At 28.7% G+C, this 27,867-nt stretch overlaps 2 protein-coding genes and 2 long non-coding RNA genes across 4 annotated transcripts in view; all 4 read left to right on the top strand.

The window, feature by feature from the left end:
* Positions 1-5,195, top strand: part of LOC139426567 (uncharacterized) — an 8,592-nt gene extending 3,397 nt beyond the window's left edge. Inside the window, exons 3-6 of the mRNA XM_071185852.1 lie at positions 439-557; positions 2,081-2,241; positions 3,682-3,784; positions 5,164-5,195. Of these exons, the coding sequence (XP_071041953.1) occupies positions 439-557; positions 2,081-2,241; positions 3,682-3,784; positions 5,164-5,195 (415 nt within the window). The remainder of the gene's footprint in view (positions 1-438; positions 558-2,080; positions 2,242-3,681; positions 3,785-5,163) is intronic.
* Positions 5,196-5,602: 407 nt separating this feature from the next.
* On the top strand, positions 5,603-11,125 carry LOC139426465 (uncharacterized). Its single transcript, XR_011637735.1, has 3 exons — positions 5,603-5,702; positions 9,433-9,505; positions 11,074-11,125. It is a non-coding gene; the product is annotated as an uncharacterized lncRNA (long non-coding RNA).
* A 2,695-nt stretch (positions 11,126-13,820) lies between these two features.
* Positions 13,821-15,803, top strand: LOC139426464 (uncharacterized). The gene is made up of 2 exons (XR_011637734.1): positions 13,821-13,896; positions 15,545-15,803. It is a non-coding gene; the product is annotated as an uncharacterized lncRNA (long non-coding RNA).
* A 3,556-nt stretch (positions 15,804-19,359) lies between these two features.
* LOC139426487 (uncharacterized) overlaps positions 19,360-27,867 on the top strand; it is a 30,202-nt gene continuing 21,694 nt past the window's right edge. Inside the window, exons 1-4 of the mRNA XM_071185581.1 lie at positions 19,360-19,471; positions 21,266-21,334; positions 25,841-26,139; positions 27,252-27,369. Of these exons, the coding sequence (XP_071041682.1) occupies positions 21,287-21,334; positions 25,841-26,139; positions 27,252-27,369 (465 nt within the window). The 5' untranslated portion in view covers positions 19,360-19,471; positions 21,266-21,286. The remainder of the gene's footprint in view (positions 19,472-21,265; positions 21,335-25,840; positions 26,140-27,251; positions 27,370-27,867) is intronic.

Below are 27,867 nucleotides of genomic sequence, written 5' to 3'. Positions count from 1 at the left end.
TATATATATATATATATATATATATATTATGACTGGACGAGACTTCACATATTTCACTAACAATAGCCACCAAGCAAAAACAATTGTTTGCTGTCAAAAATGTTTTGCATTTTCGAAATTAGGATAGAACATACATTAATTTTTAGCAATAAGAAAATGCCTTTAAGGGTCAGAAATCCGAAGAAAAAAATTCAACAGAGCAGTCGACGGAATCACATGGGAAAAAAACGATTTCAGAAGTATTGTCACGTTTGAGAAAAAGTTTACTTCAATATGGAATTTTATCTTGGGTAGAACAGTTTTAAAAAAAGTATTTTTTCTGTCATAGATATAAAAAAAATTTATATTGTTTATGTTGTGTTCGTTATAAATGTTGTGTTTGTTTCTAAATTAAAAGAAAGTATAATTTAGATTTTTTCTTTTTGTTCTATTTGAAAGCAACGACGTTAAAGGAGTTCCAGTTACAACTGTGGAAAATTTCCCAGCTTATTGCTTTTCCGTTGGATCACAAATCGGAAAACCTGATTCTAGAGCTGAGTTTAATCCAAATTATTTAAGTAATTTCATATTTTTCTTAGATTTAATTTTTTTTAGTTTGTTCATGATACTAAGATTTGTATACATTGGGGCAACTTTATGCTTTTTGACCAAATTTCATGTATCGAAATTTTTATTTACAATGTAAAAAATAGCGGAAATTCAAATTGTTTTCTTAATTGTTTCCTATTCTCCGCGAAAACTTCCCGTTCATTTTTTTTTAGATTTTCTTCGTATATTTAATGGTTCACTGCTATTTTTCACAGAAAACTTTTTCTCTGTGTTTCAACCTAATCATCAATGGATTTAAACCGTCAATTTAAATTCTATTTTTTACCATGCAGTTTCGCTTACCGTAAGATAACTTAATATTTTTTCTAAATGATTTCATGATTATATCTATACTTACGTTAATTTTTCAGTAATTATTTTACGTTTTTAAACATTGTATAAATAATAACACATACGATCATATTTAATTCTTATAATTTCATAACAGATTTCATACATGCTATTTCTTACATTTGAAAAATTTGTTCTCATTTATAGATATGATTTATGGATGTAAGGATGTTAAAGCCCATTACGTTTTTCAGCACAATGGCTCAAACTTGAAAACGGTTAGAAAAACTCATAATAAATTTTTAATTAAAATAATATGGTGCGACTATGTATAAAATTTTATTAGTATAATATGATTCAATTTACCACGCATTAAAGGTATAGATAATTTACACATTTTTATAACAGCACGTGCAAAATGCAAAAATAAGAAGAAACAAAGTGGACTAGTTTGAGTGAGTGTTGGATCAAATGATCGGATCTTCACGTTCTTGGACACAATTTTCATGGTTTGCTTGGAATGACCCTGCTAGTTAACTAATTAATTACGAACTGTGATAATTAATTAATGCAAAAGACAAATTAAGTTATTTGGCTTCGAAATCAGACACAAAAACATACTTTCTATGAATGAACATACCTTTTTTTTGACGGATTTGGATTTCTGATCTTCGAAATATAAGGGAGAGCAAAAAACTGGCAAATATGGACCCAGTACTTTAATCAGGTGAGCGATCCAAAGTTTGGACCCTTAATTCTAAGTTTATTTTTTGCGTATTTTGACTTATCTCGCGAACTTTTTCAGCGATTTGAATTTTTTTTTCACTGTTATAAAATTCATTTATCCAAAGATAATCCAATGCGAATAATAACTTTTAATAAATATTTATTATTTTATTTAATAATAGTCAAAGTACAGTCATATGTTTTTGTATCTGATTTCGTAACTTAAAATATCGCCTGAACTAATTCGTTATCATATTTGTGGTCAATCCCTAGAACCATTAAGATTGAGTCCTGGTACGTGACGATCTGATTATTAGATCAAAAGTCAATTAGGGTTGTCTCAAATTATTTTTCGCACTGTACATATACTTTAAAAATGTTTATCAATATTTTTCCTTAACTCCATACATTGAATATTTAACGTCAGATTTAAATCACAACTTTGTAATGTTATTTCTGATGTTTGAACATTTAGATTACCGTTTCGTTTTGAACACTCTCCAAGAAGAATATTTCGATCTGGATGACCCTGTTCTAATATATGTTGGCATCCATGATAGCAAACAGTTTTCTAACCCCTTCAACGGCGGAGTTGCTCTTCACGGGGGCTTTAAATATAAAGCTTTTGTGACAATGGTAAGTATGCTCTAAAGTATATTAAACCCCAATTGTATTTTTCTAAATTGATTTTTATTTCTATAACACAAATACAATTTATGCACTGTAAATAATGAAGTAAATCTTTGGCAACATTACTCAATTTCTATAACGCAAATACAATTTATCTATTTTGTAAATAATAAAGTAAATCTTTGGCTAATGAAGTCTATCTAGTGAAGTACTCGAAACATTACTCAAAAATCAGAAATTTCTTTTTTCTTTTATTTTTACAAATAGATTTTTTAGTTGTGAAGTTATATATAAAATTTATTCTGTCCATAGCCAAGTGCTCTTTGAGTTATAAATGATCAGTAACTTCAACCTGCACCTTGAATTTGCCAGAGGCAGATTTTATGTGACCTTCATAAGATAAGAGCTATCCAAAAGTTACAAATTCTTCAAAAATTCAGAAAAATATTAAGAAAAAAATTATAAATCATACATAGATCGCTAAGATAGAATTCCTAAATATATCGCACACTGTGTATGATTTACGACTTCAAATCAACAAACCACACTCACCGCAGTCAGTGATGCTTAACTTCTGTAATCTGCTGGGAGCCGTGTCTTCACGATCAGACCACTGCGGGATTAAATTTTTTTGGAATCCGTAATGTTGGATAGGTAGGATGTGAAGAGATGAGTTTATGCGATGTTTGATAATTTTTTTAAAGAATTTTGGAGATCATAGATAATACGCTAATAGGCCTGAAATTTCTGACCCTTCGCACACTGATCCAAATGGTCACCCACCCGCACATTGACCGCAGTCAATAATCCTTCACCCCGATGATTTGCTGGGGTCATGTCTTAACGATTAGTCCACTGCAGGATATTTCTAACAGTGAAAATTTTTCTAAAAATTGTAGACGAATGTATATCCCTAGATATTACGAATTAGAATAGCTGCCGTTAGTTTCTGCTGAGAAGAAAATACTGCAGATTTAATTTTACAGTAAAAGAGGAGTTAAGTAAAACTGCTATACATAGCAAAATGACACAGAAATAGCAATTACATAATTTTTTTAAGCAAATAAATGACCATTAAATAATATAAAGCGTTAAGTTAGTGATTTATTTGAGTTTATAACCACATGTTACAAAAAATAAGCTCTGAAAAGCAAATGGATGTTAAGAAAAAGGCCGGGATAACCTGGTTGGCAGGACGCTGGACTCTCGTTGGTGGGAACGAATCCAGCGGGCTGATTGCCCGTGTACTAAATAGTGACTGGTGCATATCTGCCGGATCACAAAGTCCTCCATGTTCTCATACCAAATTTTGGGTATACTTAATTGGAGATTGATCGTTCTCTGATTATAATTGACTATTTTGATTTTTTCGATGATGTATTTTAATTTGATAGACATATGAATAAATAAAAGAAAAGATAAACTTAGCTATCTGTTTATTTTTAGACTGAAATTATAAGGCTTCCCAGTCCATATAACAGTAACTGTAGAGATTATATAAGTTTATGGAGAGAAAATAGTGGTAATGGACCTCTAACTAGATATGTAAGTAGAAAATTTTTTTTTAAGGATTTCTATAAATTTATAATTTTTGTCTCTGACTGAAACAGTCTATTTTTATATCATTGAACGATTTCAAGTAATAGAGAAAGTGAATAAAAATTTTATAATTTTTAATTCTCAATTGAAAGAAAACAGGGAAAGTAATTTTTTAATTTTCAACTCTCGAGAAAAATCAAATAGGAAAATTTTTTTTAAAATTTTCAATTCTCGTGTAAAGCAAAACAGAGAAAACAAATGTTATAATTTTTAAATCTCGAGTAACGGAAAACAGAGAAAACAAATGTTATAATTTTTAATTCTCGTGTAAAGCAAAACAGAGAAAACAAATGTTATAATTTTCAATTCTCGTGTAAAGCAAAACAGAGAAAACAAATGTTATAATTTTTAATTCTCGAGTAACGGAAAATAGAGATAACAAATGTTATAATCTTCAATTCTCGTGTAAAGCAAAACAGAAAAAACAAATGTTATAATTTTTAATTCTCGAATAACGGAAAACAGAGAAAACAAATGCTATAATTTTCAATTCTCGTGTAAAGCAAAACAGAGAAAACAAATGTTATAATTTTCAATTCTCGTGAAAAGTAAAACAGAGAAAACAAATGTTATAATTTTTAATTCTCGAGTAGCGGAAAATAGAGAAAACAAATGTTAAAATTTTCAATTCTCGTGTAAAGCAAAACAGAGAAAACAAATGTTATAATTTTTAATTCTCGAGTAACAGAAAATAGAGAAAACAATTTTACTCTAGTTTTGACAGACCTAATTAAAATAAATTGTAGACAGTATTTTTTTTTAAATGGCACTAAAATTTTAAAATATTGTTTGTTCTAACTACTTAATATGTTTAGGTTTTACTTCTTTTAATCATTAGGTATTTTTTTCTTTGAACGGACATGAGGAGAATTTCTTCCGATCAAAAAAGTTTATTACGATAGTGATATATATTAAGTTTTTCGTTTTTGTCTGTAGCATGTATGCTTCGCATTGTATTCCGTATCTTAAAATATTGTTTGTTCTAATTTATTAGCATATGTAGGTTTTACCTCTTTTAATCATCACGGTTGTTTTTCCGTGGACTATGGAGTTACATGAAGTAACGCTTTTTAGCGAGTAGTTTGCTATTTTTTTAACTGTTGTAAGGTTTTAACAGCTTTTTTATGACCGGTAGGTCAATTTTTGCTTATCTTTTACCATCACTGCTCATGCTAATTGCTAAAATGGGGCAAAAAAACCACATAGCTTGAAAAAGAAAAGCATTTCTGATGTAATCTGATAACATTTAAAAAAATCACTCCAACATTGCATTTTATGGGCTCATAAAAAATTTGTAATTGGTTATCGATTTTAATGTTTTTCATTTAGGTGGAAAAATCTTGCCAAACTGGCGACTTTAAAAAAACTAATATATCATTTGAAATATTTTAGCTATCAGCCCGTTCTAAAGCCAGGATAGTTCTTTACGGAAAATTGCATTAGCGTAATTTAAAGTTACAGTTTTGCCTGAAGTGAGAGGCTTTTAAACAGCAGTTTTTCTTTTTGCTTGGTGAAAATGCTTCGAAAAGCACTGCTAAAATTGCTGCTTTGTTGGTTCAAATTCGATCATTAGAGCAAAATTGATTCCAAATTCAATTTTTAAATTTCGTTTAGAATAAAAATGTTTAGTATCAGAATAAGCTATTTAAACCTATTTATCGCAATTCTATTATTTACCTCTTTCTTTCTGTTTTAGAAGAAAATGCTGTTTATGCTATTTTCTTCATTTTTTGCTTTTTGATTTTTTTATTATTTTGTATGCTTACAGGAATGTATTGAGCGATGTAAGTTGATCTTATCCAAAAATGATGAAAATTGCATAGACCAGCATATAAACTATCCTCATACCTTAAGGTTGTGTGAATATAGTAAGTTATTTTCGATGTCATTCAGAAATGTAATTGCATGACTTTTAAAAATGCACAAGTACACATCACTTTCAACAGAAATTATTCCTCCCCTTAAAAAAAACTTTTATGCCAAATCTATTAAACAAACTGTGTTAGAACTAAGGAATCAGTGAAAGCGTGCACCAATAACTTTTTGTATTACTTAGTAATACTAATCATATCTGGTTTTAAAAATTATATTTCTTAATATCGCACATTTAGTAAAAATTACAAAACTGAAAACTAAATTTTACCGAATAAACGATTTTTATGCCATGCTCTAAGGTATCACATTAAAATTAACAACTTTTAACACATTTACAAAATTTTATTACACATTATAAAACATTATTTTTTTTGGTAATTTTTCCAAAATCATTACAGAAGTTCTTCGGTAAAAATTACCTAACTTTTTGTGCTCCCTTAGTGCCATAAACATAGTAAATTTTATCATATTCTGGTAATTTTGACCCTACTTTTTCTCAGAGTAAACTAAATTACTCTTTTCTTTATCTTCAAACACCTTTACTACTTCTTTTTCTGCTGTAGTAAATCATACAACGTTAATAAACAGGATTATCAGTTATTTAAAGTTACATTTTCCTACATATTCTGATGTATACATTCACGCAGAGGGGCTATAGCGAGAACATTGAGGCTTAGAATACAAATAGATTGTTTCTGCTATTTATCTATCATAAATTTCCTGTAAATTTTGACAGAATTGTTATATTTTTATAAATAGTTACCAGACAAACTACTAGACTATTAAGTGCCAAATGAAAAAAACAAGGTATTTGTAAGGTATACAAGGTAACTTCTTAATTTCTACTTCAATTGCAGCTTTAACCGATTTTTATTCATCCTTTTTAATAATAGGAGCTATTATGCTATGAATGAACACATATTTACATATTTTATTGTCACATTTTATTTTACATTTTTTTTACTAAGCTACAATGAGTTTAAAGGAACTAATAACTCTTGGGGGACACATTAGTTTGGATATACTGTGAGCATGTCAGTATTAACAGAAAATTTTAATGGTAGCAATTTAGGTTAAAACTAGCATGAATTTTCTTTTTTATGATGCCACAATAACATCTAGAGGTCTGATAGGGCACAATTCTCGTACAGAAGTATTTATTAAATCTATTAAATGATCGAGCCTTGCTCCATTTAGGTTGCCACTGTTAGAAATTCCTAACATTCGATGTTCTAAAAGGGTTTGTGATTAACTCAGAACTCAGATGCAATAGAACTCAGATGCAATCAGATGCAATGCTCCGAAGTCAGATATAAGAAACTCAGTTGCAATATTTACTCATTTACCGATACAAATGTTGCAGATTCCAGCAATATTTAAAGTGGTGTTTAATCCTTAAGGGAGCTATATTTGTTTAATGTTGATATCACTTAAAAACTTCACAACTCTATTATTAGGTATCAAGTATTTTTTTTTAATTGTTTATACATCGTGGTTGGCAAACGGCTGTAATCAATTTTTTACATTAAAAATAAAAGAAAATAACAAAGAGTAATTTTCACTACCACTTTCACGAGCTTAGAATATTTTCTCAGAAAAATGAGAGAAGTTGGAATTTTTGCATTAAATAGGTTTAAACATTAGCTATTATAAAGAGTTTTAAAATTATTTACTAAAAAATGAGCAATAAATTTAAAATTAGATTGATTTTGGTTTTATTCAATTTTTATAAGAACAAAATATTAAGTAAGAATAGCAAATAATTATTTTTTATTATTAGATACTAAAACTAAACTCGGTAGAGTGACAGCCCACAGAGTGCCATGGCCTAATGTGCCCATCTCAATTTTCTTCACCTTGGGCTCTGGAATCGAGGAGAAGATATTCCGGTAGGGTGGTCAGCCGAATGTGGAACCCCCAGTGTTAGCATGCTTCATACTCATTTTATAGACCAATTGAAGGTGTTAAAGGCTGATGGGTCACCCTTGCTCGACCCCAGAACCTGCGGTACCAGAGCGCAAAGTGCTACCGCTCAGCCACGGGGCTTATTAGAAACGATAGATCCAAATTAGCTTTTATATTATAGATAAACGCTCAAATTTTATTGAGAAAATATACAAGATATTTTCAAAACAATTATTAACCTTTTTTAATCAAATGTATGAAAATTGTCAAATCTAACCCATCTGTCTAATCTTCATTAATACATAAGAACTATTCTTTCATAATTTTCTTACATAAATCATGTAAAAAAAAAATTTTTAGTATCAACGATATTTGTACCGTAAACAGGGGCGAGTCTACCCATCCAGGGGCGAGTCTACCTATTTTAGTTTTATTTAATTTTCACTATTTTAAATTGCAAATAAAATTTTTTTACTGACGGAGGACTTAGTTTAGACTCTAAGGAAGATGGCGCTGTAGTAGTTTGATCCGTTTTTATTTATTTGGTGTCTTTTTAACCGACCTGTTCAAACGTCTTTTGAGAGATTTGTATTGAAAATCAGCAAACTTTTAGTTGGTGCTCCGTAAGTATATTATTATTATTACTATTTTCACTTTGGTTAAGTGATAAACTTATCTAAGACTAAGATTACATTAATTTTATATGAAAAAAAAACAAAAAGAATGTAAGTTTTGCTGTTGTAAACAAAAAGCCAGAATTCGCGGGGCGAGTCTACCCATTCGTATTTAGTTTTAATAAAGCATAATAATATAATTTAGAACTTTGTTTATATTAAAATTAAGTCATTTTAAATGAATTTGAGTATATTATTTTAATTCTGCATTGATAAATTTATCATTAATAAGAAAATTTATAGGTTAAATATAAATGTAAATATAAAATATGTTTATTTTACCTATTTTTTCAATTTTTATATTACAAAATTAACTTTTTTTATTTAATGCAAGTTAAATAAATTATTATTTATTATTACAGATGGTTCGAAATTATATTCGCAAAACAAATGGATTTAAATGTTACAAAAAAATGCCACCTGAGATGGAAAAAGCTATCCAAAGGATAAAAGCCAAACAATAACAATATTAATTTTAATTTATTTTTATCAACAATAATCAGAAAAAAATGTTATTTTATAATGTTAATGATTATAAAAACAAAACTGTGATCAAAATGTGATAATCGATCAAATACTCAATTTGTGTTATTTTATGAATAAAAAAATGGAATATATAATAAAGTTATGAATTTTACTTCATAAATATCCTATATAGTAACTAAAATAACAATTTAATAGTAAAATTTGATTATTTACAATGTTAACATTCATTTTAGTAGAATGGGTAGACTCGCCCCATACGAGAGATTTGTCAGCAGTTCTATAAAAATATACAGTAACAGCGTAACTGTTAATATTTTCTAAAATCGATTTCACAGCTTTAAAGAGGGATAAATAGCAATTCCGAAACACCTTTTAAAAGCCTTTTTTCTTTAATATTTACAAAAGTTTGACCACTTGAAAGTTGACAAACTGAAAAAATGGGTAGACTCGCCCCGGTTTACGGTATTTAAAAGTATCACTTTTCAATTTTTTTAATCTTATCGAAATGTTCTTTTTATAAATATTTAAATAATAACATAATAATAGAATCTTACAAATAATAAATAAACAGAAAATGTTTACTAACAGCTCATAATAGTGATCTCAATCGTCAACGTAAAATAGCTTTTCTGACATTTCATAGAAAAATATGTTTTAGACTATAGAGGTGAAGAATCAGTGACACATGATGTTATTAACACTTGCAACCAAGAGTGTCCTCCTGCATGCTAGTAAGTATATTAGTTTATCATACTAGTGAATATAGTGTTTCATAATGATAATCGGATATCTTTATAAGTATTACAAAAAATTTAAACAAAACACTTGGCAGGTTAAGTTCCCAAACAGCACTGTTAAAATTTTAATTCTAAAATTATGGTAAAAATAGCTGGCAGCTGTCTGTCCATCCGATTAGCCGTAAACTTTACGGTAAACAACATTTTTTCCTTTATGATTTTGAAATTATTTACAAAAAGTATCTTTATAAAAAACCATGAAAACAAAACAATACGGCTATTTAACCATTTTCGACTAGCATTTCTCAAAAACGCTAAATAAAATAATTATTTAACTAGACAAAGGAGCTCGGCTTTTCTTAAGGCAATAGGCATTGGAGAGTGCCGGATTCTAGAAATTCTTCATGTGTTGAAGGGAATGGAGGATATATTGAAATGTCAGCACTAGGACTCGAACTCCAGTTCTGCCGGTCATGAGCTCGACAGATAATCCCGCTCGGCTATGATATGTACGCAGTTGCAACGTAATAAGTTGCTTCATTAGCTGGTTTTAGTTGGTGCGATAAGATTCTGGTTGTTTCACCGTATTAGATGAAAGCAGTTAATAAACAGTTTTTCTCAAACGTAACAGATTTATTACCATTTATACATGGTATTTTGATTAAATATGGTAAAATAACCATTCAATAACTTGTTATTTAACCATTTTTCCGAGAAATTTCTAACAGTGTAATATTTAAGCTATGAAAAAAATAAGAAAGCGAATGTAATGTATCTGAACAATTATGTGCAAAAGGAATAAAAAAATGTCAAAACCAATATGATTTCCTGATGAGTTAAAAAAGGTGTCTCTGATAATCTCAATTTACATTTTTTTCTCTTCTCTGCCAATTCAGCTTGTTTTAATTCCGCCCCAAATTACTGATTCGTTACGTTTTGATATCGTTGCCAGTTTAAATGGTAATTTTTTACTCAGTACTTCTTCGACAGCAATTTTAAAAGGACTTAAAACATATAAATTAAACTTTGTCGTTTAGAGATCATGTGTTTTGGAGATTAAGAACAAGTTTGAACTTTCGACAACCTTTTCTCATAAACTGTTGGCACAATTTTTTTTTTCAGATTTCTGATATCCCTTATTGTTTTAAAGATAAAAAATCAAAATCAGTCAAGAAAAAAAGGAGAGAAAGTTCTTTTTATTGTGTCTGAATTCAAAACTTATATCCCCTGCTTTAAATTATTTGCATATTTAAGGTTAGGACCTGTAAACATTGAAATCGAGACCTAGTAAGTGTAGCTCCGATCATTTGATCAAAAGTTATTCACGGTAAACATTTTTTTTTAATTCCCTGCACTAAACATTATTTTCAACTGTCTAAATCCTTTGAAGGGTTATAGCTCTTTTTTATTCCTAATGCATTTCTTTTATTTTTTACACTTAATGTCACAAAAATGACAGTTAAAGTTATGGAGTATAATTCAATCAGAATTTACCTTTTCATCATAATCATAAATGTCAAATAATCATATCATAAATAATCATAAATCTTAATCATTTTTAGTGAATCTACATATGAAGTTAAATATGTAAAAGTGGGTAGGCAGAATCTCAATGTAAGTATTTTGTTTAATTCCTTGCATTTTATTGGTTATCAGACTTTAAAAGAATTTCAATCGATGTCAAATGAATATTTATTTTCTAATCAGATGGCTACTTTTTTTAGAGTGAAGAAGCAAAGTAAGCAAAAAGTTACGTTAAAGATATTTTTCGCATACAAATTGCTTAACATGTAATTGGCAAAAAAATACATTATAAAACATTTGCTATTTAAGTTCTGTAATTTGCTAAGAGTTGTTAGGAACTTATGATTCATGAAGCTTTGTATTGTGAGTGACGTATATATTTTCGTTTTGTGTTAGATAATTATAGAAGCTGCGATGAATTACGAAATTAAGAATTTAATAACATTCGAGTGTCTGTTATTACTAAGCAACATGTGTTTTTTTTTCGAATGCATTTACGACAAAATTCAGTTTCTTTACTAACAATAAACTACATTCAAATTTCATTAATATGCATTAATTTTATGTTTGTTTATTTGATATTTTCTATTTGTTTCAAATTATCAACGTAAAATTGTATGACAGTATATAGTTGAAGTTTATTTCACATCTCATTTCTATGTGTAAAGTTACGAACCTATTATGATTTTAAAGTGCATAACTTTAATTTATTGGTTCAGTACATGTTATTAATATGTATGTGTTGTATAGTATATGTAATTAATATAAAATAAAAGAATGATAAACCGAAAATATTACGATTTTCCATGTCCTTAACATATCTCTTTAAAAGTATTATGTTTCTTTTAAATTAAAAAATATGTTTGTATATATTATAAGATTATATTAAAAGATTTTGAACAGACTAAGCAAATTTCTCTCATCTGTTTTTAAAAAGTTACATAAAATAAGGAAATTTTTATTATATAAATGCATTTATTTATTTAAATGTTAATTTTGCATACTAAAAATACACAATTATTATTTTTTTAAAATAATGTTATCACTAAAAATATTAAAAATCACAGTATAATTATCAAGTAATATTAAATATTATACTTACAGTAATTTTACTTTTCAGTGTTATTTAATAAGGAAGCAGCCAGGTTGTATGTAAGTAAATCACCAACTGAATTCAACTTATGTCATTGTTTTCTTTAGTTTAATTCCTTATTTATTAAATACATATTATTATATGCTATTTTGCAACTTGATCAATATATTTAGTTTAAAAAATGTATAGTTTTAGAATGCCTAAGTTATAAAGTTTAATAATGAGAAGAATATAAATAATATAAGACTATAACTTATATATAAGTTATATATTTATATAAGTTATGTAAATGTTTTAAGTTATAAAATTTAGCTACTTATCTAGCATAATGATAATATGGTCAGAGCTCAGGTATGCGCACAAGCTGCCTGTACATCTAAACAAACTAGTACTTGTCAATCTGGGTAGTATTCAAATCACTGCAGAGAATGAGAATTAAGTGCCATTTTACCTATTTAAACAATTTACTGACGAAAAGCAAAACTAACAAGTATTTTACAAATAAAAAAAAAAGATTATCAAAGTGAAAATATTTGCTTCATTTTAAATTATACACTGTTAAATTACGGAGTTATTGGTTAAACTTACCAAAATTTACCACATTTACTACCAAACAGTAAGGTAATGATGTCATATTTTATCGCAATTCATTACCAAAGCACTTTGCTAAAAATTACCAAGCTTTTTGGTGTTTCCTAAGAACTAGAGGCTTGATTACTTTTACCATATTCTGATAGCTTTGACAATACTTTTTTCGTTGTGTGCTTGTGCCAACAGTGAACCATAAAAGTATATATTTCAATAAATAACGTATCGAAGAAGCAGTTCTAAAATAGGTGGAAGCATAACTCAGACTTGAAGTGTAGAGCTTTAAAAATATACAGAAAAAGTGTTTTTTTCCTTTTTATGAAGTATTTTTGCAGCTAAATGCCTTTCTTCACCAAAATAGAAAATAGTCAAAAGTTGTAGAAGGATTGCAGCTCTGATAGTTTTTTTTATTTATCATGAACCAATTGTTTCAAATAATATGCAATCTGATGTCTGAAAATTCAATGAAAAAAGTTATTATAGTGTTAATTTCTCAAAATAAATCGATATTTAGTATAAAGCGCAGATTTTGTGCATCTAATATATGTACCAGAGAAATTTAATACAAGCTCAGTTTAAAAATTTTTTTCCAACTTTTTAAGAAGTAAGGGAGGGTAATTTACTTCAGAAATTCACATTGGTTCTAAATGATAATTTTTACACAATTCACCTCTTTCCATAACTATTTCTACATTCAATTACTTAAATACGGGATGCATAGTAAGTAGCCATATCTTTGAATCAGTAATCATAGACCTATTACTTTATTTTGTATCTGCAATAGATATAAAGCTCTTTTTTCAGCCAATTTGATACTTAAATTTGGGAATGGCAATTAGTGATCTTCAAATTGGTGCAAATTTCAGTGTCATGAATCTTTAACGTCCACTTTAAGATCACGTCAAATGTATTTTGCACATATATTGATTTTATGGTCACAACTCCATTTATGTACACTTTGAAATATTTGTCTTCATGGTTCACTGCTGGCTCTCAAGTCGATTTTTGAGCTCGAAGTCTAAAAAAATTGCCTTATTTTAATTTCTCGAGTAATAAGAGATCTTTGAGTAATTATTATCGATAAGTAAATTTTTTATTCATTAGGCTGCACACTATTGATTTGTCTATCTCATTCGAAAGATTTCAAGTAAAAAGGCACACATATCAACCTAAACTGCAGGTATGTCATGAAAAATATTCACTTTTTTCATCATTCAATTTTTCCTCATTCTCTTTTAAGGGTTTTTCTGAAAAAGCATGCATTATAATAGCAGTTAATGAAATTTAAAATGCACTTTACATGTGTTTTATGATATAATAAAATGGAAATATATCTTATGATTCACTGAAATAAAACTTCAATAAATGATTCCTTAAGTATGTTTTGAGTGTTATTGTTGTCGCAGGCTGTAAAGGAAAGTGATGCGATTGTTCTTGTTTTCCAGTGGCGCCGTCTATGGCCAAGAATTTGAATTCTGCCACACTCATACGTCACTCCCGTCCATTGGGTTGACACAATCATGTATCCATTTATTAATCCACTTATCGTTATTTTGTCCTGAACCAGAGAACGATCAATATCGAATTCATTACGCCCGGAGGTATAATTTGTTAAGGGAATATGTAAGACTTTATGACCCTTCACTGCACGGAGAATCTTCCGTCGGCTGGATTCGAACTCCCACTCACATGAACTTAAGTCCGGTGCTCTGCCAACCAGGCTATGCCGTACAATGTTATGAGAGTGTATTATATTTGTAAAGCTTGAGATAAAAGACCTTATTTACCCATATAAAGAAGTATGATATTTTGCAACCACAAAATGTTCCATAATCCCAGAACCTTTATAGATATATTTAAATTACTTGTCAAAATTAAATTCGAAATAGGTCTCAAACTATTTTCAGCAGAGAAAAAAATATTAAAACGTCATCACAGTTCGTACAATAACGGATAACGAAAGAAGATTTAAAAATATTAATTCAAGTTGAGAAGGAAAATTGATTTTAAAATCTTCTCATTAATTTCTTTTTGTTTTCCCTGGTAAATAAACATATTTTGATGTTTCTGAATCTTGCAATCTTTAATAATGATTCTTTACATCACATACGTCTATTGTTTCTTTTGCTTAAAATAATAAATTATTATTTTTTGGTCCCTAACATGCATAATTTTTAATGCAAATTTAAAAATGTTTATTATAATAAGTATTGTAATGGTAATTGGTAATTATAGAACAATATTTCTAAAATTTTATTTTTTTATTAAATCTTAACATTATATAACACAATTTTTATTGTTATTCAAGAATGGAAGTACTTGGTTATGCTGTAAATGCTATTAAATATTTGGGTTCTGCAGCTTCAATAAGGTAAAAAAATAATTACTCTGAAACGTTATAAATTGGAAAATAGGTCGTAAATCCAATTTCACATCCACTCGTATGTCACACATTTTTTCAAAGGTTAGCTAATGCAACTAAATGGATTTATGCCATGTTCTAAGGTATCGGAATAAAATTACCACATTTATCAAATTTTCACACAGAGTGTAAAACAATGTTTTATAGTTAATTTTACCAAACTTCTTAACAAGCGCTTAGGTAAAAATTACAGTGTTTTCTGGAGTTTCCAAGAGTCAGAAACACGCCTAATTTTACCATTTTCTGGTCATATAAATTTACATATCTTGGAAATGTATCAGATTTAAGTTGCGTGTGTATTTAGGAATTATTTAAATCTTTTCACATATCTTAGCTTGCATCCATAAGTACTATTTTCACTCAAGTATTTTCCGATAATAATCATCAGCTTTATTTTCCTTTATAGATGTCAGAAATGTTCAGTTCATTATCAATTTGCTTGGTGATGTGGCTAGGAATCAGTTTAGTAGCAGTGCTGGAAGTATTCGAAATGATCATAAAATTAATTTATCATTTCTTAAGGTATCTTACAACTAAGTGTTGTTGAGCAATATTTTTATGAACCACGAAACTTTGATGCATCAGTTAACCAAAGAATTATATCATGCCATATAACTGAATGTATTGTGATTGTAACAATAAAGAATTATTTCATGCATGGAAAATTAGTCTCAATATATATTTTTTCTTTTCTTTTGCGCATGATAGAAATTCTCAGTAGCGTCTTAAAGGTTTTGGTTATGCGTTTAGGAATGAATTTATTCTAAATCTTGTATCACAAAACCAATTTCTCTTTTCTTAATGTATCTCACTAGGGCATGTTATTAAGCTTTTTTTATGTAGTAAAACTGAAAATGTGATACTTAGTTTATTTATAGGAAATATAGATGGTGTTGTTCTCGTAAGCCTTTAAGGCAATGGGTGCGATTTTTATTGTTTTCCAGTGGCTCCCTCTATGGTCAAGAATTTGACTTCTGCCATACCCATTCGTCACAACCGTAGTTAGGGATGATCCATTCACACAACCATACATTTTTCACAGATCATAATTTTGTTATGAACCAGAGAATTCTCATTCTCCACTTCAGTACCAGCAGCCATACAAATTTTTTTTGGGACCATGGATGACTTTGTGACCCTATAGATTTTACGTGCACCAGTCACCATTTACTACACGGAGAGACTTCGGCCGGCTGAATTCGAACTCCCGTTCTCATGAATTTAAGTTCAGCACTCTGCCAAATAGGCTATCCAGGCTCAAGGAAGTATAGATCAAATCATGAAATAAAAATTAATAGAGCTTAATTTCGTAAATAAAGAGTATTGTTTGTTAAATGGAAAAAACAATTCGAAATGAATTCAGTTCATTGTAAAGAAAATTGCACTCCTTAATTTTTGTTTAGATTTCAAAATATTCATGATTCTTTTTATTCAAACAAAGTTGACCGGATAGAATTAAATATAAATTTAAAAATACACTGTAAAAAATTTTGGAGTATAATTGTCACCATTTTTGGTGCTGAAGTAAAATGAATTTTCAAATACCGAACTGTTGTTATCATAGATAAAATATCATAAAATTGGCAAAATAATCAATGTGTGAAAGAATTCATTCGAATATATTACTAAAAAAGTGTTTGTTTTTTAAAGGGAATATTATTGCAATGAAATCCTAAACTAATTATAATGCATATGAGAGTATGTGTTGTCAGTAAATAAACAAGCAAAACAAGCAAATAAGTAAGAAAATAACTGTGAAAAAGTAAATAAAAAATGTGACTACATGCACAGTATAGATTTGTAGTTTACTCTAAAACCAACAATGGCGGCATGTATGTACCAAACATTTTATAGTGTAAGACACAAACTAGTTTATCAGCTTCAACCAAATTTTAGATCACTTACTTTACATGGAATAAAACTCATTGCAGCTTATAATTTAAAACAAAAATTATTCTTTGTCTCCAAATTAATTATAATTAGCACCAAAAGAATAAACAACATTTATATAATCAATCTAGCTATATGAAGATTAGCTTTTAAAATGTGAAAACCGATCAATTGGATCAAAATTGCATAAGGTGTTCATTCTATATACAACTTTTAACGCATTTTTTTAAAAATATATAGTACTCATTTTAATAATTTTTAAAATTAAAGAAATATATCATTTTAAAAAAAAAAGAAATATCGTGATTTTGATAATGATTCTAATATATTTCTTTTTATATTGTCAGAAATTAATGCATTCATAAAAATTTCAACGAAATAATATAGTTTAAAATAAATCCTTAACCAAGTTTGAGATTTAATTTGAAAATTTTACTTCCTATTCATTTTTATAAGCGTAATCAAAAGCATTAACTGTATGTTTAAAATTGGATTCTCTGCATAAATATGTCTGAATGTTTCCTTTTATTCCATAGTTTATATTATTGTTATAAACAGTTTTATGGAGATTTTGAATTCGTTTCTCATAAAATTAAGTTATTTTCATATATAAACAAAATCAATTTTGCCTTTCACTTAAATTTTTGAACGGGGTATTTAATTAAATGTAAAAGAATTCGATACGTTTGAAAAATTTTTAATTATTGAAAGTTTTCTCGAACTAAAAAAGAAATCAACTGAATATTCTCATTAGTTATGTTTAAAACTCAAAACATTTTATTCCAATGTTGACAATTTCGCGCTGCTACAATTTTCATTCTAAAATTATGGTAAAATAACTGGCAGCTGTCTGTCCATCCGAGTAACCGTAAAATATACGGAAAAGAACATTTTTTTCCTTTACGGTTTTGAAACCATTTACAAAAAGTATGGTTATAAGACCATGAATACAAAGCTATACGGTATTTTAACCAATTACAACTAGCATTTTTCAAAATAGTAAAAAAAAAATTCTAATTAAACTAGACATAAGAGCTCGGCCTTTTGTAAGGTAATGGACATTGAAAAGTGCCAGACACTGGAAACTCTTAATGCGTTGCAGGGAATGGAGGAAATATTTCGGTGTCAGCACTAGGACTCAAACTCCAGTTCTGCCGGTCATGAGCTTGATAGATAAGCCCCCTCAACTATGATATGTACGCGGTTGCAACGAAATAAGTAGCTTTTCGTTAGGTGGTTCTAATTGGTGCGATAAAATTCTGGTTGTTTAACCGTATTAGATGAAAGCAGTTAATAAGCAGTTTGTCTCAAACTTGACAGTTTGATTACCATTTCATTTATGGTTATTTGACTGTTTTGATTAAATACGGTAAAATAGCCATTCTATAGATTGTTGTTTACCCATTTTTTTCGAAAAATTTCTAACAGAGCAGATTTTCCAATTACATTTATTTATAAAATCAGAATACAAAGCTATTTAATGGTATACAAAGTAAAACATCATTTGTGATTAGCTATTACAGGTCGCACTTTCCTCACCATCATTTATAGAAGTATTTGAACATTTTTATTTGTGTTTTAATTTTTTTTAAATAAAAAAATTGCGTTAAATGACCATAATGAGCCTAAAATTTGAATAATAATATATATTATAATAAACCCATATTTTATCAGTTAATAGGATATTTTTACATACCTTTAATAAATACGTTTATTTATGGCATATATTAACATAAAAAGTTTCCTCGATTTGAAGTATTTAAGTTATATTTTTATGTAAAATAACGGATGCCTGCAATTAATATGAAAACAAAATTTTCTAAGCAATACCAATATATGAAAATAATTTCTTTGTATAAATTCATTTATTTATATAAAAAATATCCTTCATTTTTATCTAAAAATGTTATTTTTAGAAACAAAAATATTAATTTCTTATAAATAATTTTAGGCACTTTTTTAATTGTACTAATATTATATTTCAGAAGTGCAGTCACCAATTAAAAAAAGGCACCCTGATGCATTTTTATTTATAATGAGATAATAACTTAACAGTTACAATAAGGAAAATACTTAATAGTTATAACAACGAAATCCCTCAATCATAGTAATTATGAATATAAATCGTATAAAAAGAGCACATTGTAGATAATCAATAGCATATATCATTGCGCAAGATGTCATTAAATCTGAATTTATTATCGAAAAATCGATGTACAATTTAACAAAAAGACTTAGTATCAGTTGGTGGAGACAGGCACTACACTAAGTTACAAATGCCATTTTTTCTAAAAAGGTAAAATTAGAATTATCACTATTGATCACGAAATATTACCTGTTCCAAACACAAAGCAAACAGGATTTTGTAAAGACATGACATGTTTAATAGGATTCACTGCAATAATTATTTGACTGATTTGAGGCGTAAGAAAAGTAAAATAAGGTAAGTAAAATATGAAATATTATTTTTCTAGTGATTCGTAGTCTTGAGGAATGAAAATATCAACAACTAACTCTACTTAAATTATACTTTAGTTCATGATAAAAAAAATCGACATTAATTTGTATCTGTATATTTTCTTCTTTTCTGAAAGGAGAATTAATTTATTTTAAATTTCAATATTTCAGTATTAAACTAAACTTCGTATTTTATTCCTCTGAAATATAGACATTTAGTGCTTAACTAATTAACTTCTCATCAGTATGCCAATAAATTAACTTCTCATTAATATACCACAAGGCATTAAACTAATTACCCATGACTATTTATAAATTAAATTTACTATAAGTAATTTGATTTTATAGTTAAACAAGTTTTAGAGAATAAAATAAGAAATGTTGGTTAGCATTACCATCGCTTCTAGCATAGAGTTTCTGCATCTAACGTTGCTGGAGAGTTACAATGAGTGACATTAAAATGGACCAGGATTTAGTGACTTAAAAGAAGTATAGCAAAGTCGGATACCGCACTAGGCATACGGTGAAAAGAATTCTAGTACAATTACCCTTCTTTTGGGCAATGACATTTCTGGTTAAAAAAATATGACTCTGGTAATAAAATCCAAAATATATGGTATTTAGAATATTCAAGTGATAATTTTTTCTTTGACATAGTAACGGTTTACTAGAAACTCTAGTTTTAAAAATTATAGATCCCATTGCTACACACATGGTAAAAAATACGATGCAAATCCGAAAAGTAAAATATACCAAAAAAAAAGGTTTATGCCATACTCTTTACGATAAAATTAATATATTTATCAAACTTTATCGTCTATTAAACAATCATATAGTTTGGTTAATTCATAAATACAAAAGCTCTTCTGAATAAATTACTTATCTTTTTGGTGTTTGCATAGAGTCTGAAAATTTTACAACATTCTGGTAATTTTGACCATAATTTTTTTCTCAGTATAAGGTATAAATCAAAATTTGCTTTCAACTATGCTAAGTCAAACTTTTTACCAACTAAAAAAAAGCCTCCCAAACAGAACTAAAAAAGTGTACATTTTTGAAAAACTGATCAAAATATTTTAGTTTAATAATATGACTTAATTTTTAGTGTGACTGAAAATTTCTCTTTTAGAGATAAGAATAAATCAAGATATTAATTGTTTATTTAGAATGTATTAAAATAAGCTTTGCGGAACTGCTAATCATAATGATGATAAATTTCAAAATATAAATTATTTTTCAAAATTTATAAATAATTAACAACTAACTTAACCCTTAAGACTTAATTTTCCACCTACGTCACATATAGGTAATATAGGCTAGCAAGAGTAGCAACAGCGGTCTCGTTCCTTTCAAAACTATAATTATAGAAAAAGAAATCCTTCAAAAAATGTCCCTGCATTAATAATTGCATGTCAATTCTATCACATGGGGATTAAAAAAAATTCATAAGAAAGCATTTAAACAGTAGAAAAAAATAACGTAAAATAAATCAGTTCAGTCATTCAAAAGTTATTAAAAACGTTTATATTTTCGTTTATCATTCATTTTTTCTTTCGTTTCTTCGGTACTGCGATCAAATGAAAAAACGGAGAATATTTTAGTAATTCATAACATATCCATAGGATATATATAGCCTTCACTAAAAATAATTTTTGAAAATATGTCTGGTGAATAAGTACTTGGTATAGAGCATAAGGTACACAGGGAAGAGTATTCTTTTAATATTGATTAGTAGTTTATTTAAATTCAAATCCTGGTTAACAATCATGTTCAATTTTAGTGTCGATATTTATATTTGAAAATGGTTGGGAAAACTAGCATTACCCCAGAAGCATTCATGAATGAAAAAGTAAGTATAGTTTTGTACTTCTTTAATATAGATCCTTGAAATCAATACATACTGCTAGAAGTTCTTAAGTAGATATCATAAACATAATCTGTTAAAGTTTTTAACATAACATTATTAACTTGATATAATTCTATTTTAAAATTAACAAATTGAAATTCACAAACCCAAACAAAGTTCATGTCTAATCTAAGCTGATAAAATTAAAAAAGATTAAAAATAAAGAAAATAGCTCACAATTTTGATGATAATGTCAGAAAATGATCAATGTCTAAATCAATACTATCAATCAATTTACTGATATCATTATAAATACCAATTACTTATATAACATTGTCATTAGCATCAAATTATTTAATTTATTTCCAATATTGATTGACAGATATCTATAATAGCTATCATAATATAATTATTAAAATTATTAAAATATATAGGGGAGAGCCGGGTAGCCCCGCCCACTTAAAGAGTATTGCTTATATTTCTGTATAATATTATTATATTGTATGTTATATATTATTATAAACTGCTGTTTGTAGAAAATGCAACACCATGAAGGAATCATCAGAATCAAATGAAATTCGCAGCAAATGTCAATTATAGGATATTATGCAAATTAATAAAGTTTCAGAGCCATCGCGCGTGCGTGGCGCGCGCAGCGCCCTCTGAATTGATGCTGAAAGCGTATAAATAAAGTGCTGTAGCGGGACGTTGAAAATAGTCTATGATTATTTGTTAGTGGCAAACGTTTAGTGAGACCTGAGTATGCCTCCACGACGGAAGAATAAGAAATTCAAGCAACTTACGGAGTTTGAACGAGGGAGGATAATCGGCCTTCGAGAAGGAGGATTTTCCTATCGCGCAATAGCAGCTCGTATGCAGCGGAACAGTTCCACAGTGATGCGAGTTTGGAAGCAGTGGACCGACGAGCACCGAACAACTCGAAAAACAGGCACTGGACGACAGAAGGTGACGTCAGAGCGCGATGATCGACACCTGCTCCGCATGGCGGTGAATGATCGCACAGCTTCCTCCAGGCAGCTGGCAGCACATTGGTCTACTGCTACAGGTGTACAATTGTCGGCTTCGTCAATTCGTCGTCGTCTGCTGCGCCGTGGATTGCGTGCAAGGGTGCCATTATACAGGATTCCCCTCACGGCGGATCATCGACGGCTGCGTCGGCAGTGGGCTCTTGAGCACAGAGACTGGCGAGCTGATTGGCACCAAGTTGTCTTTTCAGATGAATCACGCTTCAATTTGTGGACCCATGATGGCCGTGTTCGTGTTAGACGTTATGCCGGTCAACGCTGCCTTCCTGAGTGTATTATTGAACGACATAGTGGTCGAACACCCGGAGTTATGGTCTGGGGTGCGATTTCGTATCATGGACGATCCAATTTGATACGAATTGAGGGTAATCTCAATAGCAACAGATACGTCCGTGAAGTGCTACAGCCCGAAGTCGTTCCTTTCCTTCAAGGCATCCCTGGAGCTATCTTTCAGCAGGATAATGCACGCCCACATGTTGCGCGGACTGTTAGAGACTTCTGTTCAGCACAACGCATGCAACTTCTTCCTTGGCCTGCTTATTCGCCGGATATGTCGCCTATTGAGCACGTGTGGGATATGGTTGGTCGGCGTCTCACTCGTGATCCGCGTCCTGCAGTTTCCAAAGACGAACTTTGGTTGCGCATACAAGCGATATGGAATTCTCTTCCTCAAGCAGATATTCAACATCTGTTTGACTCCATGCCACGTCGTATAGCAGCACTTATTGCAGCGCGTGGTGGCTGCACCAAATACTGATTTCGGACGCTTAATTTGTTTCTTTTGTTTTGAAAATTTCATCATTTATTTGTATCAGTACAAGTCGTTTCTGCATTAAATTTCATTTGATTCTGATGATTCTTTCATGGTGTTGCATTTTCTACAAACAGCAGTTTATATTATTATATTGTATATTAATATTGTATGTTTCTATTGTTTTATCATCTAATTAAATAATGCAAAAAGAATAAACCATAAAAAGAATAGTTTAACTTAAAAGAATAGAAATTAAAAAAAACATGTTTTTCAGCTCTTTTCAAAATGTGTATATCACATGTATATCACATGTATATGTTTCAAATATATATATATATATAGGGGAGAGTCGGGTAGCCCCGCTCACTTAAGGAGTATTGCTTATATTTCTGTATAATATTGAGTAATAATCAATATTTTTGTATGTTTCTATTGTTTGACCATATAATTAAATAATGCAAAGAGAATAAACCAAAAAAAGAATAGTTTAACTTAAAAAAATAGAAATTTAAAAAAACATGTTTTTCAGCTCTTTTCAAAATGCGTCGGGTAGCCCCGCCCAGTTACAAAAATTATGTTTTTTGGCTGTTTTTTCAGGAGTAAATGAAAATGACCAATGTATTGACAATAGATAAACCTCATCTATCATTTTTATCACATAATTATTTTATTTATTACATATTTATATACTTTAAGTGAATTCTATCATTTAATAACAACAAATGTCATTTAATAACAAAAATTATTATTAATGTATATTAATATGTTATAATATTAATACCTATAACAATTAAATTTGAAGCAATAAAATAATAATCTTAGAAGCCCGTACATTTATCGACGAAATAAAATTGGGCGGTGACACCCGACATTCATATGAGCGTGGCTACCCGAAATCCAATTTTTTTGTAAATTTGTAATTACTCGAATAATTTTTCACATATAAACTTCTTTCTTTGAGCAAATTAAACTTAAGACTACATACTTTAATGTTGTATATATAGAAAAAAATTATTTTTTAGTATTAAAATGAAGTTTAATCGAAACATTCAATTAATTTTTCTTAATTTCATGACTACTGTATTCTACATATTTTCAGAACTATAATAAAATATAAATATAAAATACAAAATACAAAAAATAAAAATATAATACGAAACAAAAAATATAAATATTTGTTTAATAATAACCACTTTCAATTTTTAAAATTCTAGTCAACTGTAAAGTAAAAAAATAGGCATGCTAAGGAATTGAAGTTAAAGAGAAATCTGAATCCAACGAAAAAAAAGACATATTTATTTAAAGGAAGTACATTTTTGTCTCTGGCTTCGTTACTTAAAATATCATTTTCACTTACTAATTTGCATATTTGTGGTCATCCTTCCAAACCATTAAGATTCAGAGGTTAAGTCAATGAAAATCCAATCAATAATTCTAACGTTTTTTGAAATATTGCATTTTATAGAAACAAAATTCATATTTGAAGTGATTACAAAATTAACGCGATGTTCATTTTTTTAGACAGTGGAGTTCATACTTAATATATCAATGAAACATTTAATTTTATCATTTTATTTAAAAATTCAACCTGTTGTGAAGTTTTTGTTAAGTGGAAATTCTCCACTGAGTTAAAAATTATAATTAATTAATTGTTAAACACTCATTTCTTTAATTCATAACTCTTTAAAACTATGTTGTCTCTCCTCACAAAAATAAATTTTTTTTAAAAAAAAAGCTTCAATGTGCTGAGCATAAATTGATAAAGTAATTCAGTTAAAATATTAAGATTTATCAAGTTTCCCCATTCCATATACCTCTGTATTTGTTGTTGTTCTTGCTGCCTTGCCGGCCATTAAGGTAGACAGGGAGCGATTTAACTTGATTTCCAATGGCTCAATTAATGGCCAAGAATTCAACTTCTACTTCGATCGTTTTATAGGACGGATCCATTCGCACATCCATGCTTTCATCTATAAATCGTAGTTTAACTTCTACTTCGGTCGTTTTATAGGACGGATCCATTCGCACATCCATGCTTTCATCTATAAATCGTAGTTTAACTTCTACTTCAGTCGTTTTATAGGACGGATCCATTCGCACATCCATGCTTTCATCTATAAATCGTAGTTTAACTTTTACTTCGGTCATTTTATAGGACGGGTCCATTCGCACATCCATGCTTTCATCTATAAATCGTAGTTTCGACCTGAAAAAGAGAACGATCAATCTCCAATTCAGTACCCACAGAGGTATAATTTGTTATGGGAATGTGGAGGACTATGCGACCCAACAAATTTAACGTACATCAGTCATTGTTTACTGCACAGGGATTCTTCGTCTGGCTACATTCGAACTCCCATTCTTACAAGCTTGATTCAGCACCCTGCCAACCGGGCCATCCCGTGGTCCTTCATATACCCTAAAGATTAGTCTTACATAATTAATAACGCATGCTGTAAAATAAAATCGCAGAAATTATGATTAGTAAAAAATGAAGAAAGATAAATATTCAAAAAGCTGAAGAATGTTTAAATTATAAATATGAAAGAAAATAATAAAATATTTAATTTATTTCATTCACTAAGTGAGAATTAAATTTATTCTTAAAAAACGCTTTTCTAAGGATAAACAATAAATAATAATAACAGTATATTTGTTTTTAAAATGAAAAATAATGATATTTAACAATCTTTCTCATTTTTTTTGTAGAATCGTATAGTTTATCAGAAACAAACAAGTGATGCCCATCAAAATATTAGTTTCTCAAGATGCGCAAAAAAAGTTTTTATTAACTCATTAATACCAAGCGTAGCTGCTATATCCAGAGCAAATACATGGAAAGAAAAAATATGGAAAATATTGATGGTCATTTTCTGCTTACTAGGATTCCTTTACCAAGCGATGGAATTTTTCAGCTTTTATTTTAGCTATCCAACCACTGTTAAGAGTGACGAATTTAGTCCTAGTCATATAATTTTACCAGCTATAACATTCTGTAGCAACAACAGGTAAGCTCAGATTTTATCAAGCGCAAACATTTTAGAAAACTTAGAAAACTTTATTAACTGAATTTTAACTGAAACTTTATTAACTTTATTAACTCATTGTACTTCGGAAATTAGTTCTCAAATTAATTTCTGTTTGAAAAATAATATTTCAATTGTTTTTAAAGAGACATATTTCTACGCGCCAATCTGAAACATTAGTTTTATTTATTCTTTTTGTGTTGTTTGTATAAATATTCAGTATTAATTCATTTTAATTTTTTTACACAGAGAAAAAATTATGGTAAAATAATCAGACAGTAAGATATTGACTTTTCTGGTAGAAAAAAAAATTCTTTCTCATAAAACCAAAATGTGTGGTAATAATTCATTTGCTAATTTTTCCGTTCATATGGTAAATGTTTACTGAAAATTCTGGTTCTCTAACTAATTAACATTTAGAGAAACATAAGAAACTTACAAGCTAATTTACCAAATTTGATCACATATGTTATAAAACCGTTTTTAGTGTTAATTTTAAAATAACCGTTACCAAAGTCTTCGGAAAAATGACCAAATTTTTTATAGTGTCATGGAGCAAAAAAAACGGTAAAGTGTATCATATTCTGGTAGTTTTTACCATACCTCTTAATGTAATTAAATGTAAATTTTGTTAATTTTAGAGCAGTTTTTGAGCTTGCCAGAACATAGGGTATTTGTTCGCTTTTGATATAATCATGTAGATGTTTTTTAAGCAGACAGAGATAAAATACGTATTGTAAAGAAATATTAAAAAAGAGATGTTAGGATAATAAGAATATTTAAGAATTTATTATTAAAACTGAATCAAAAAATGAAAAGTAAGTCAGTAGTTTGAAAAGTTAACGCATGGTTGTACTTTTATTTAACAATGATCATGATAATGCATCTTAAAATATTTTATTACTCATCTTCTCATCCATTCCGCCCTAATCGAAATTAATAGTAACTTAAATCAATATTGACTGTAAGGCTTAGCCTTATAAAACTTTTATCTTGGTGCGAAAAATAAGAAACAATTCAAAAAATTGATTTTGATTTAGTTTAAAATGCGGGTTTAAAATAAATTACATTTTCTTTGACATGTATAATTTTAGATTCAGTTTACAAAAAACTTGTGAAAAATTTGCAACTCAGTGTATATCCTATGATGCTGACGATTTCTGTGAGAAATATCCTCGATACTGCTTTCCAGAAGATAAAATACAAAAAAAAGTAAGTAAAAACTTGAACTTTTTATTTAAGTTTTTCAAGCATTGAGATGATTAATAAAACAATGAAAAATATTTTTTTAATGAATACACAAAAAGTTCATGTGGAAACTACGTAATGAAAATGCTAAATAATTCAATTTTATTTTAAATCACTTTAAAATAATGCCCTAAAAAGGATTAGGATATATATTTCGTGGTATAGCAATCAGTATTGCAAGTTAATTTGCATTATTCTTGTAGTTTTCTACTTGATAAGAGTAAAAGGATTTTATTTCACATCACTTTAAAATAATGCCCTGAAAAAAGAACTTGGATATAGATTTCGTGATATAACAACTAGTACTGCAAGTTAATTTGCATTATTTTTGTATTTTTGTACTTGATAAGAGTAAAAGGATTTTATTTCGCATCACTTTAAAATAATGCCCCGAAAAAAGAACTGGGATATATATTTCGTGATATAACAACTAGTACTGCAAGTTAATTTACATTATTTTTG

The sequence above is a fragment of the Parasteatoda tepidariorum genome, chromosome 9, assembly GCF_043381705.1.
Source record: "Parasteatoda tepidariorum isolate YZ-2023 chromosome 9, CAS_Ptep_4.0, whole genome shotgun sequence".
NCBI classification, from domain to species: domain Eukaryota; kingdom Metazoa; phylum Arthropoda; class Arachnida; order Araneae; family Theridiidae; genus Parasteatoda; species Parasteatoda tepidariorum.
The sequence above is the reverse complement of the archived record's forward strand: the minus strand, read 5'-3'. Positions and strand labels throughout refer to the sequence as shown.